The 14,069-nt window shown below is 41.6% G+C and overlaps 1 protein-coding gene across 1 annotated transcript in view; it reads left to right on the forward strand.

Annotated features, from left to right (window-relative positions):
• Positions 1 to 14,069, forward strand: part of CNTNAP4 (contactin associated protein family member 4) — a 1,902,933-nt gene that overhangs the window by 999,617 nt on the left and 889,247 nt on the right. Inside the window, exon 6 of the mRNA XM_078675664.1 lies at positions 9,027 to 9,211. Within this exon, the coding sequence (XP_078531790.1) occupies positions 9,027 to 9,211 (185 nt within the window). The remainder of the gene's footprint in view (positions 1 to 9,026; positions 9,212 to 14,069) is intronic.

The following is a 14,069-nucleotide window of genomic DNA, read 5'->3' on the forward strand; positions in this document are numbered from 1 at the left end:
CTGTACAAACAAAGCATTCACGATTGACTGAACTAGTTATCTAATATTTCTATGACTCTGAAGATATGTTTCGATTCTTGGGGAAACAAAGTTGTCATGTTTATGCGGTTGTCAGAAACTAATCCCTTCTTGTTTATTCGAGAAAGTTTCTGGTGACCTCTGAGCTAGCTGGCACTTACAATTAAGTTTAGTATACTCGATAGAGATATACTGACCTCAGTCCTATGTCAAATTTATAGTGTATATTATTTCAATGCGCAGAGCCTATTGGGAATATAGGAACTACACTACAATACAAAGCACCACTAAGTGATATCAGTGTCAGTTTAACAAATACAATGTAATAGCAATATTGTGAGTTTTCACTTTCAGGAAATTTAAAATTTGAGCTGATACTGTAATGCTCAAGTCTAAAACTCCAAATTCACCATAACCACTGAAAGGCAGTGCTACTTGATGAGACATGGGAACTGGCTGCACTTTCAAGTCAATAGATACATTTGAAGTAAAGAGAATGCAAGACGTAAGTCCAAATGTTTTTATTCAAGTAGATACAATCAACATCTTCATCTTGCCAGGGCAGCTCCCAGAAAAAAAGAAAATTCAACATTCTATATGACCTCCTTCTGAAGGTTCCACGGGGGAGTCCAACTGGAGCAATAGAAGAGGGTTGGAGGGGAAGAGGGCGAGAGGCCTGGGTTATAACACATTGCCCTCCGATAAAGGAAAGACAAGAGAAATAGGGAAGTGGTCAGGGAGAGGAGACCAAACAGAAACAAGAAGGGGAAAAGAACAAAGAGGATGGGATAAGGGGTAGAGAGCTAAGGGAAAAGAAAAGCATACATTGTGAGTAAAACTGTGACCCTGTAAGAATACAATTGTACAGAACTATGGCATCATGAAATCTTTGAGCCAACTTGGTGGATAGGATTGCCTTTTTCCTCCTATTATGAGTTCATCACAAACTGGTGATTTGCTTACAACCTTCTCAGGTACCTCCAATGGAATCATGTTTGTTGGACAACAAGAAAGTTGATCCATGCTCCACATTTTCACATTTTCAAGTATTAGAACATTGTTTTTGACTTTTTGTACCTTTTCCGGTTCATAGAATTTATCACCTATACCACTTACATTAGAGAGCTTTCTGACAAGAAACCACTGCCCAATTTTCCACACTTTGCTCCTAGTTCCCCATTTGTTGTCATTTCTGTCTTTATACAAAGCTTGTTGTCTCTTCACCTTTTCTCCCACCACTTTCGTACTAACGGAGATACCTTTGCTTCTAAAGAGCCAACTAGCAGTCAATTTGGACCCTGCTTTCCTGTCCCTTAGCAACTTAAATGGGGACAAACCCATTATAACACTAGGCGTAGTATGGTAGGACCACAACATATGCCTTATAGTGTCTTCTATCGGTTTGCCTGAAGAAATCGCCAACTGAATGGATTCATTGATCATTCGATTGGCTCTTTCTATCTTACCATTGACCTTGGGACAATACAATTGTGTGCAAACATGTGAAATGGCTAGATCTTTTATGAAGTTCCTCATTTCTTCCGAAACAAACTGAACCCAATTGTCTGTGTTTAACGTTGCTGGAATTCCTTCAGTAGAAAACACCTCTGTCAAGTAGTTGGTGAGGGTCTTTGTAGTGACTTTGTTAACAAACTTGGAGGTTATCCAGTGAGAATAGTAGTCAATGACCCTAATATGTACTTCTACTGTGTGTCTAGACCATAAATCGGTCCCGTAATGTCTAATCCCAACTTATTCCATGGCACTGCAGGTACTTCAACTGGAATTAGGAGAGAAAGTCTAGGATATTTCGTTTTATCACTTAAACTGCAGGCATGGCACTCTTTGACTTTCTCATTCACTAAGTGATCCATGTAGGGAAACCAATAGTGTGTTCTAAGTTTAGATATTGTGACATTCCTCCCCAAATGTCCCTAATGAGCTAGATTGATTATTTGTTCTCTTAACCCCATAGTTGGCACCATTTTTCCTGACCGCATGATTATGTTCCCCTTAAGGGATAATTCTTCTCTTACATTCCAAAAAGGCTGTAACTCTTCCAGCAATTTTTTACACTTCAAAGGCCAACCACCCATAATTTACTCTCTAACAGCTTTAAGGGTAAGGTCTCTATCTAACTGTGCCACCTACTCAGTTTTCAAAATGGCTGGAACAGTGACTTCTAATATGGTATGTCCATTTTCTCTGGTTTCCTCAAATTTTTCAACTGGGACATGTGACAAGAAATCGGCGGTACAGGTCTTGATACCTGCGACATAAGCAACCTTGTACTTGAAACCTTGAAGTCCCAAAACCCACTTAGTTATGTGGGGAGGAGTATTTTCCATGTCTTTCCTTGCAATAGGGAGAGAAGGGGTTTGTGATCTGTCCTGAGTTCAAGTGGTAGCCTCCACAAATACAATTTAAAATGATTGATAGCCCAATAGCTTGCCAGCTCCTCCTTCTCACCTGTAGAATAGTTCTCCTCCATGCCAAGCAGGGTCCTGAGGCACATGCCACAATTTTCTCTTGATTGGGAAAGGGTAGCCCCAATGCCTCTATTACTTGCATCAGTTGTAAGTATGGTCTCACTGTCAACATGAAAGTTCCCTATGTGAGGTGCATTCACAATAGCCTTCTTTATTTCTTCAATGCTGCCTCATGCTCCCCCTCCCACAAAAAAGGGTACCTTTTTAAATAAATTCCTAGGGGGTTGAACCAACACAGAGAAATTCCTTATGTATTTTGCGATGTACTGAGCCAAACCTAGAAATTATTTGATCTCCTCCTTTGCAATGGGTGTAGGAGCCCTGCGAACTGAACTGACTCCACCAGATTCATTTTTGGTTTGAATCGTTCCTCTGATATTGTGTGTCCCAAGTAATCTACAGATGTGACACCTAGTTTGAATTTGCTTTCTTTAGTGGTAAATATGGCATGTTTTTACTTGCACAGAGCATCTCCCACTCTACAATTGTGTTCTCCATCACTAGAACCATATATTAAAATGTCATCCTGGAAACACATTGTCTTCTCACAATCCCTTAGTATGTGTTGCATGATCCTCTGAAAAGCCGCTGTGGCCAAAGCTAGCCCAAAAGGAATTCTCAGGGGTTTTCAAATTACCAAAAGGGGTAATGAAAGCAGTTAACATTTGCGAATCTCGGTGGAGGGGGACCTGGTGGTATGCTGAGGTTAAATCAAGTACACTGAAGTACTTAACATCTTGGATAGTGCTTAGCATTTCATGTATCCTCAGGAGGTGATGTCTATTCATCCACATGTTTGAGTTAAGGTCCCTCAAATCTACACAAAGCTGGATATACAAACCACTATCGTTAGTTGTGATACCGATGGGTGCCAACAATTCAGAGCATTCCATTTCTTCTATGAACCATTGACCTACAAGTTTCTGCAGTTCTAGCCTTAATGGTTCCATCATCAAAGGAGGAATGGATCTGGTTTTGTGGACCAAAGGAATGGCACCTTCTTTGAGTGTGATTTTGTGCATACAACTATTTAACTTTCCTATTTGGTTAGAAAATACTTCTGGGAATTCCTTAGTTAAATTGCTCCCCACTGAAGGTTGTTCCACTAGCATAACCTGATCCACATTGTTGGGATCTAAAGTAATCCCCAATTCTTGCTGGTGTTGCGATTCCAGCAAATTAGACCCACGTTGTGTGACGTAAATGTTGCCTACAGTGTGCCTGTTCTTGAATGATATGCGCATTCTCACCATAGCTTCTAAGGGAATAGACTCCTTATTGTACCCCCCCAGGCTGAATTTCAGGTGCTTCCAAAACATATTCATGCTTTGAGAATTTTTCATCAAACATTTTCTTCTCAATTAAGGTGTATGACGAACACGAGTCAGCATAAACGTTTACAGTAACTCAATGAAGACTAATATCACATGCAAGGTATTGTACTGTCTTCACCTTCTCCCTGACGTACTTGAAATATATAGGCTTTCGTTTCTTCCCCTTTGGCCTCAGAAACCATTTGTACTTTGTCACCTTGCACTCTGCAAACATTAGCAAAGTGACCCCTTTTGTTGCTTTTCCTGCAAATTACGCTCCTTGCAGGAAATTTCAAATTGTTAGCTAGATTGTTCTGATTACCACACCTATAAAATTGTACATTGTTAAGTTTGGGTGTATGAATTTCCTTACTTTTCTCATTTATTTTACCCACCACGTCCTCTTCAACATGTCCCTTCACTTCCTCCTTCCCTTTATGAGACACACTACTTAATTTCATCTCAATGCATATAGCTGTATGTTCTATTCCTTTTGCTATATTAATCGCTTCTGACAGATCTGCGTTTCGAGTTAATAGTCCGTCTTGTATGTTCTGGTCATTAGTGTACCTGACTAATTGATCCCTTATGAGCTAATTTGTAAGAGCTCCAAATTCCCGGCAGACATACCTCTTAAGACTTCTACAAATATTGATACTATTTCCTACTTTCTTTGAACCCTCTTGAAAAACTTGTACCTTTCTAGTGCAAAATGAATATTTTCTTTTAAATGTCCCTCTAATTTTCTCAAGGTATATTCGTAGACATCCTCTCCTGTAACCTCTTCTTCTATGTCCTCATTGAGTTCACTACTTTTGATATCTTTGTATACTTTTCTGCCTTGAATGCCCAAATTATGCAAAAGAATATTCTGTTTCCTGACAGTTGAAAAATGTCCCCCCTCCTATAGCTATAAGATTTAAAAATTCCTAACCATCTATGCCATGGTATGCCTGGTTCTCCTAGTTCATTAAAGAATGGCGGAGGTTGGTTCATACTAGCTGCAGCCATTATGAAATAACCACAGACAGCAGTGGAAAGATTTAGGAATGTAAGGTAGCTGTAACTGCACAAATTTCACGGACGTAAAGTAACTGCACTTGCACTCATCAAACAAACAAAATAGAATAATTAATTCCACATTTAGTCCTGAAACAAATAAAAGTCAGTACCTGTGAAGAAAAAATGTTATAAGAAGAAAATATAAGAATAACAGTAGTTCCTCACTGAAAGATAAAGAGTTCCAGAATTATCCTTCAGGAGTGAAAGAGAGTCCTCTTTTTTCCTCTTTGTTGAAGTGATTGATGGCATATGTGGGGACACCAGGCACTTGCTGAGGTCAGCTCCCCTTACAATCCTTGGACGTATTCTGCACGTGCACTCGGAGCACGCAGCTGACAGAAATAGGCAAAGCTGAACTGCAGATGCAGGAGCAGGCAACGTTGAAATGCCACAATGGAAACTGCTAACCAAGCAGTCCTTGAAGAGTTCCTCACGGTACCCAGGATGAGCTGTGGAAACAGAGATGCCACTCAGGACACAAGGCGCAGGAGATTAAGGCCATGCTCTAAAAGCAGAGCGGTGTTTCAGTGCCTCCCATAGACCCTAATCCTTTACTGGAAAGACTCCCCTCACGGCACTGGCCAACAACATGGATAAGAAAGGACAGGCACTCCTATTGCGATGCTCCCTTGACAAAGTACCGGGAGGGCTCTTGCAGGCTGGCTGAGATGAGGAGTACAACAATCATCCAGGGCTGGGTAGAAGCAAACCAAGCCCCCTAAATAACACTTATTTCATCAGGAGTCGCACAAGATGCCTCACGCATACCTCTCCGATGACGATGGAAAAGTTCCTTAAGGTGTTTGAGGAAGAAGACTACAGCCGGAGCTCACCATAACACATACACCTCTGGCAAGAAGAATTTCTTACACAGCATGCCACAATCATCACCAAAATTAAGTAAAGAGGACGCAAGAGGTAAGTCCAAAGGCTTTATTCAGGTAGATACAATCGACATCTTCAGCTTGCCAGGGCAACCCTCTGAAAACACCACAAACTCAACATTCTAAATGACCTGCTTCTGAAGGTTGCATGGGGGAGTCCAACTGGAACAATAGAGGAGGAGTGGAGAGGAAGAGAGCAAGAGGTCTGGGTTATAACAACCTTCTATACCAGATACTTTTGTTTCAGGGTGCAGTAACAGGGTTTAACAAAGACAGTTCAAGTGGAGCATAACTGACTCCAATGCTTTCATTAAATCTGAGAAATGATCTAATTGCTGATGCCAAATGATGTTAAAAAAGTGAAGTACTGGGTGCACTCATGGTACAATAGCACTCATTGGCACGGCAGCATTTACTGAGAGATGGGGAAGTTCTAGTTTATCCAAGATCTTAACTTAACCCAACACCTCTGTTATCAATATCACAGGAACTGACTGATTCAAAAGTGATGATGTACAAAAAGTGTAAACAGCCCAAATATATGGTTGAAATGCGTAAGCCCACGTATTCCTATAGAATTACAAAATGGAGAAACAGGAACTCCAGGAGGTTCAATACAATTATAGCAACTATCAACACTCACATTCCCTATAAACCAGTGAGGCATACATCCAGATGTACAATACTTGAATGTAATTCAGGCGCAGAAAGGCTCATAGTTTTGGTTGTTCATGCTCAATCCAGTTAAATTGGGCTCCAGATCCTAAATCCTTGATAGTTCACCTGAGCTGCTTCTCCATGTAGGTCTCCATTAACTGGATCATGTCTATGTCTCCTTCAGTCAGGGAAGCTCATTACGTAGTCCAGCTCCCTGTCTTTCAAGACAAGTGGGCAGCAGTGGGCACATGCTGTTGCAGAATAGATCAGATCTTGGTCTCTAGACAGTAGCCAACTCAGTTTCAAGCTAAAGATGCTAAGCATAGCATTGGGCTGAATTTTTTTTCACCCAATTGATGAGACAAAGGTGCAACACTACATTGTATTTGAGGTGCAGGCTACAGAGAAGTGAAAATAGCCATAACCATGATGTAGGGCACCTGCATCAAATTTTTTATTGGTATTTGTCAGAGGTGACACCATTTTTACGGCATAAAAGTTTATATTTACTTAATATATACATAACGGCATAGCCTAAACATGGGATTGATATAAAGGACTAAACATAATTTCAACAGAAATGCCAGAGACACCTCTTCCAGGAGTACAGATCGAAAAGTATGACATCCGTGGGTGCCATCATTCTCTCCCAAGCCTTCCTAGGGGTCTATAGCCACCTGTAATATGGGTATTATCATCCCTACAGCAAGAGATCGCCATCTTGCTGAAGTTGGCCAAACAAGGTAGAATCATCTATTTCCGATTCAGTAAAATGTTATCAAGAAGAAGGGACACTAGATCAGTACATTACAAACTCATGGGACCGTAGACTTAGCAATGCTGCTTATTAGTACATAGTTTGCATCTCAAAATGAAAAACTGGTCCCAAAAGGTCAGTGCAAAATTTGTAACCACTACTTGCGACCAGTCTGTTCGTACATCTGACCCTATATCTCCTTCATTCTGTGAAAACTCTAATTCAGACTTTCTTCTATTCAGGATAAGAGGACAGGTCACCTTTGTAATATAGGTAGCACATTTCTGGACCTTCTAATATTAGTCCTTTGCAATTTGCTTATGTATTGGATGTAGATGGGCTAAGAGAGCTTCCCAATCTTAACCTCTGCTCCTGTTTGAAATAGTTTCTTTTCTTTTTAAACTGTATTTTCAGGAATGCATTTCTTTGATAATGCTGCCTGGCTACACATCTAAGTTTATCAAGTTCAGTTTTGTGTGCCAGACTGACACGAATTACTTTTGAAAGTTGAAAAAGCATGGCCATATGTTCCTTTCTGTACTCTGTTGACATAAGTACTTACTAATTTGATAATGCTATAATGCTATAGTAAAGGTCAATTGATCCATGTCTTAGGAACAGTCCTGCTTGGATCCTGCTTAGTATCTCTTGGCCCTATATCTGTGTCTGTATTCACCAATTAAGTGGGTCACAGAACAATGTGTCAAGTTGTTACTTACACAGATCCTTCTGTGGTTGTTACAGGCCAGGGCGTCCACAGATTTGTACATTTATTGGAAAGCAAATTCAACCATTCCTTGGGAATTGCCCTAAAATGAGTGTCAGAATGAGTAGTGCTGACGTTAGAATCTTGGGCATATTTACATGGGCATTGCACCACCGGAGCGTCACTTTCTCCGATGCTCCGGTGGCGCAAAGCCCTCCTCCATATTTACAAATTGGCGCTAAGCTACTTTGTGTGGCTTAAAGCCACCTTGTATATATCGTACCCTTTGACACAGGTATCTGCCTCAATGGGGCATGTACTGGGTGTTGCTGTGGACGTTAAAACGCAACACCCATTGCTTTTTGACACTGCCCCAGATTTATAAGGATGTGTAAGTCTGAGGCAGTGCCAAGAACTAATGCCATTGAAAAGCAGGCATTTGAGTGGTGCAACGAGGAGCAATACTTTTATTCCTCCTCGTTGTTTGCTCTTTCTAAGTGTACAAGGGGCAAATTACCATTAATGGTTATTGATGTGCAGGAAGGTGTGCTTCCTGCAGATAAGCAATCCTCCCTGCGACACAGGTACCCTTGCACCATGGCGCAAGGGTGTCTGTGTTGGCGCTAGGTAGCATTTTTTGCGCCGGCGCAAGGGAAAGCACCGGTGTGTACCGTAGTTTTGTAAATACGGCACATCCCTGAGTTTTTTAAATGAAGAGGCACAGCTAAATAGCTTGCAGCGCCACGCTGTGCCATTTCTTTTAACTAATAATAAGTAATTGATTTTCGCATGGTGGAGCCTCTCATTAATTGTTGTGTTATGGCTGGGTAGTTTGCACTTTCCTATATTTTCAATGTTGCTTATGTAGGTGGTCACTGAGGGGTATAGGTGGGCACGGGTAAGTCTTGAATTGCACTTTATTTTCTCAGTATGTACACCGCCTGTCCCCATTTTCAAGCGCAAAATAGTGGATAAGTAAAAAACAAATCTAAAACCTGATAAAGGTTTTCTTACGTCAATGTAGCAGCATGCATTATCGCCTGATTATTTCTGTTTTGAAGGCACGCTTCTGCAGTTGGTTTAATATGCATTTGTCAGCTCGCAGTGACAGTAATCAGGCACTGGTTTCTCTTTCTAAAGGGGATCTTAAACATCGATCTGCCGATTCGGAGATGAACATTACCCTGGGCAGCCTGCTGGACGATCAGCACTGGCACACCGTTCTGATCGAGCGCTTCAACAGACAGGTCAACTTCACAGTGGATAAGCACACGCGCCATTTCCTCGCTCCTGGAGACTTCAATTATTTGGATATTGATTATGAGGTTTGCATAGTTCTTTTACAATATAGAGCCCTGTGGTTAAAACAGTTACAGCACCAGCGAAGGGTGATGATGTCGTTTCAGAAAAGAATATTCGATGGGATTTTACTGAGTACTTCGATGTCAGGATTGTTATGTTATAATTTTTCTGCTGTGTCAGTTATCTTTATAATGATTCCTGAAAAATGGCAGCTGCTTTGAAGACCAATACCTGCCTACTGTCAAGCCCTTCCTCTATTCTCCTGTGAAAACTGTGTATTTGGCAAAGATAGAAAGTTAGAACTTTCTAAGGCCATATTTATACCCCAGTTATCGTTGCTCCTGCACTATGCAATGTGGTGCAAGAACAACCATTTTGCGTGGCTTTGAATGGCTCCAAAATTCAGGAGTAACCCAACGGTGCATTACTCTGTGCTAGCTAGGCATTCCGTAGTCATTACGTGGGTGTTTCCAAGCAACTCCCAAGGTTTTTTTTTACGCATTCCCAGATTTACAAGACCTTGTAGACCGCGGAATGCGCCAAAAGATATGCCACACCAGGAGAGGCATAATGAGGTGATATATCTTTGTTTCTGCTCAATAGTTCCTATTTCTATGTTGGCTGCCTTTTGCGGCACACATAGACAGAGGAAAATGCCTCTCTGGATTGTTTTTGTTCAGGAAGGTCTTCCTTTCTGCTCAAAAACAATCCTGCAAGCAAAGCAGGCACTATTGCAACATGGTGCAAGAGTTCTTGCGTTGGCACTAGGCAGCGCACTGTGCGCCAGTGCAAGGGGAAAAGTCAGGAGGGCGCCATATGTTTTAAATAGGGTGCCTTCCTGCCCTTTCCCAGTGATGCAGAGCAGCGCAGCAAGGTGACTTGATAGTCTGCGTCAATACTTAATAAATATGGCTCTAAGTTTTAAAGTGCTTTCTTATGAGTGATTTTGTGATTAGCACTTGCTATATTTCAACTACCTGAAACAGGATGTGATAGAAATCTTCTCTCTGGACACTGGGGAGCCAATAGGGATACGGGGGCCTTGGGCCCACCCCTGTTTCCCTCTCCCTGTTTCCCTCAACCAAATCATGAGGTATGGGTGCAAAGAGTGGGACTGGGTACTTGTATGGTTCCTGTGCTCTAAATATTTGTTTCTTTATAACATTTGGGTGCTTTTTGGGACCTAGCATCAGCACTTTTATTTTCTAGTTCATGCAGAAATAGGTTGCCCAGTCATCCTCCCACCTGTCCTACCTGTCAGAGACTCGCCATCAGACAACATATGTCACAGATAGTCCTACATAGCAAAGAAATCCCGTAGCCAAGTTGTATTTTCTCCTGATATTGTTTGGTGTTCTTGCTCACTACCTTAATCATGTTGTGTGAACTCCCTTGAGACCAGTATAAAGGCAACAACATCTTCAACAGTTTCATACAGCCAGCCAACACATACTAAGGTCTGGAATATAGCTCTTGGGACCACAGATAGATCAGACTTCAGAGGAAGTTGAGGGATTATGGCCACAGTGATTTTTGGGCTTCATAGCTCCTTAGCCACATTAAGAGCAGAGAAAATTCTGTGTTTAATATAGAGCTCTACTCAGTGGCTGGGACAAGGCTAGGGGACAATAGTAAGGACACCCGAATGTTGAACATAAAAGTCAGGTAACCACTATGCCCATCATAAATCAGATTCTATACGTTCACTGTGTACTATCTAGAGGGTGCTCTCACACACTCACTTGGCTGAGTGGGATCACAGACCAACTTAGCATTAGGAATAAAATAACCTCAAACTGTACATTAATAAATGTACTAAAAATCTCATTTTAATTATTTCACCATATAAGGACATTACATCTGTGTACACCCTGCCAAATATTTTAATATGATTTTACAGCTTACATACTGGTAAAGAACATCAGCACTTATTGGAGTTAGGTTGAGCCGTTCCACTGAAAGGTGCTTCTAGCCATTCATGACTGCTAGCATAGTCTAACCTGATATAAAACTCTTACTGGTTTGGGTGTCTTACTGACATATATACATGGAACATGTTAACGAAATGATATTAAGCCCTGCTATAATATCCCTGTATCCTTTGTTTTTTTTCAATGAATTTCTAAGGTTTCCTAAATTCTCTTTCCTAGCTGTAACATCCATGTAACCTTTGTCATTATTTAAAGTGAATTTCTATGGTTTTTAAATGTTATTTCCTAACTATAATATCCCTTTAACCTTTAGTTGTTTCAGTGAATTTCTAAGTTTTTTTAATTTTTATTTCCTAACTGTAACCTTTGAGAGTGAGTGTGTGAGTGGCTGTATGGGCCTGTGAGTGGATGTGTGAGTATGGGTCTTGCAGAGGGTGCGTGAGTGGCTGCATGCATCTGTGAGTGGGTATGTGAGTGGCTGTATGGATCTATGAGTGGGTGTGTGAGTAGTTTTGAGGGTGTGTGAGTGGTATTGTCGGTCTGTGAGTGGATACATGAGTGTTTGTAGGATTGTTTAAGTGGGTCTATGAGTGGGTGCATGAGTGTTTAATTGGGTCTTTGAGTGGATGCTGTAGTGTCTGAGTGGGTAAAGTGGGTGGGTGTGTGAGTGTCTGAGTAGGTCCCTGAGTGGTTCTATGAGTGAATATGTGTGTGAGTGGGAACAAGAGTGTCTGAGTGGATGTGAGTGGGTATGTAAGCCCCCTCAAGCTCACCAAAAATGGGTATACATGTCCTCGTCCCTGGTCCAATGACAGAGTACATGGGCACCAAGGTCCAAGCACGGTTGTCAGCCCTTTACTACATTCTAAACAGTGATCCCCATCCCTCCCACTAACCCCCCTCCCGCCTCTTCCCCTCCAGGATCGCACTCCTCACAAAGACCCCGTTGCTACCCACAGTTGTGTGACCTTGCGGGGCACCCTCAGATTCTCCAGCACTACCCCTCAGAGTCCAGACAGCAGCACCCCGGAGCAGATGAAAGCAAGACTTGGGTCATTTAATACTTTACAAGAACAGGTACAACATTTTCTATGAAAATTGTTGAAAGGCAGAACATAAAGTGCGTAGAATCTAGCGTGTGGTCACATGGAATGACCTGTTTCTTTAAGGTCAGTCAAGTCTGGTATACGTTGGCAAAGTTCAAACGCCTGTAGGATGATAGTGTGGCTGATGAACATAACCACATGACTTGACGTGTTACAGACACCCCTCCCTCTCCTTTGAGATATTTCTTCCTGGGGGATGTGAAGGACCACATCTGGAATGAATTCATCACTCTGTGAACATGAAACATCATGGACGCTGCATTTGCTCCCCCATAAAAAGGCCATTCACCAATCTCCCTTGCCGATTACCCCTGCAGCCATTGAAAGTAATGTACCAGGCACCAGCCACCTCTCCTACCAAACAGACACAAGCTGCAGGTCCAGGACCTTATGTGTAGTGTGTACAAACCTGAGTGCACTTCCCCTGCTGTGAGGGCCACACAAGCCCTGCCCCACTCAAAATCCATTTACTTTATTACAAGTGAAAGAATTAGGGGAGGCCATGTTCAATACCCTCACTGAGCATTCCCCCGAATAGCACTTCTCCCTGGTTCAAATGTCTAGTGTAACAAACAAATCCTGTACAACAAAGAGGACACCCCTCCCTTGTGCTATGGGTCAGATCAGATCTCACATTGAGGTCCATGGTATTAGTCAGCGACACATGCAAATTCAGAGAAATCCCATTGACCCTCTCCAGATGTGCTTTGAGAGAGGTCAGGAACCACTTTGTTCCTTTTTATTTTCTATTGTTAAATATGTGGAACTTTTTGCCAGATTTGTCATTATACTCTGTGGTTTACTGTTTAGGGCCTAGTGTACCGTAGGCTATTTAGCTTTTGTAATGCATTTTTCACCTTTTCACTGCTGCTGTGCTGTAGGTTTTATTATTGTCTGGGCTTGTGTGTGGCCTTGAACTCATGGCCAATGTAGTTTTGTTTGTGTGTGCTTGTTGGTGGAACGTGTGGGATGGCTCCAGGAATACAGGCCTATTTAGCCAGACATTTTCCTTTGTTCTCTGTCCTCTGCTTCCTCATTTGCCACTACAACATTTTGTGTTTGAGTTTGTATATATTTGTGAGGCAGTTGTATTTTGCAGGCCTATTTGCTGTCTTGGGCTGTTTGTGTTTGGGACATTTGAAAGTTTATATTAATCTTTAACGGCAGTGACCATTTTGCTGTGCTTTTATTATATTTTTTATCTTGGCTGAATCTTTATGTTATTGTTGCTACTATAGTCGTGAATCTTTATGTTATTGCTACTATAGTCGTGGTATGTAAAAGCCCACAGATGGGATGAGTAACATTTTGGGTATATATTTGTGTAATCCTTTCCCTACTGTGCTGAATGTATTTGTTGAAGGAGGAAGCAGCATTGCCAGAGTGGGGAAGCAATGTTACCTTTGTTCTCCATGTATCCTCCTTTGCTTATTATGTGGACAACCACCATTTGTGGCAATAGTGTGTGATTGATTATTAATCATATGTAGCATTTTTAGGTTCCTTTTGCCAGAAGTATTGACAGCTATGGCCTTTTAGGAGCCCATGTTATACTTTTGTCTGCCCCCTGACTTACGTTAGGGCCCTGGAAGGACATTGTATATTTGTCTGAATGTAAGTAGTGTACTCTCTAATAGAAAAGTTGGTTTATACGCGGGCACATAATATTGTTATTATGAGGATGTTGAGTTGGATTGCATTGAACAGATTGTTTGTGTAAACTACAACTTTGGCGTAGTTCTTTAAGGTGTGCTTTCTCACCCATGGGTGGCATTTGTGAACTCGGGTAAATGCACCAATGATGAATGTGAAAAACAGATTATTATAGTTCCACAGAACAATAG

The sequence above is a fragment of the Lissotriton helveticus genome, chromosome 2_1 (assembly GCF_964261635.1).
Source record: "Lissotriton helveticus chromosome 2_1, aLisHel1.1, whole genome shotgun sequence".
NCBI classification, from domain to species: domain Eukaryota; kingdom Metazoa; phylum Chordata; class Amphibia; order Caudata; family Salamandridae; genus Lissotriton; species Lissotriton helveticus.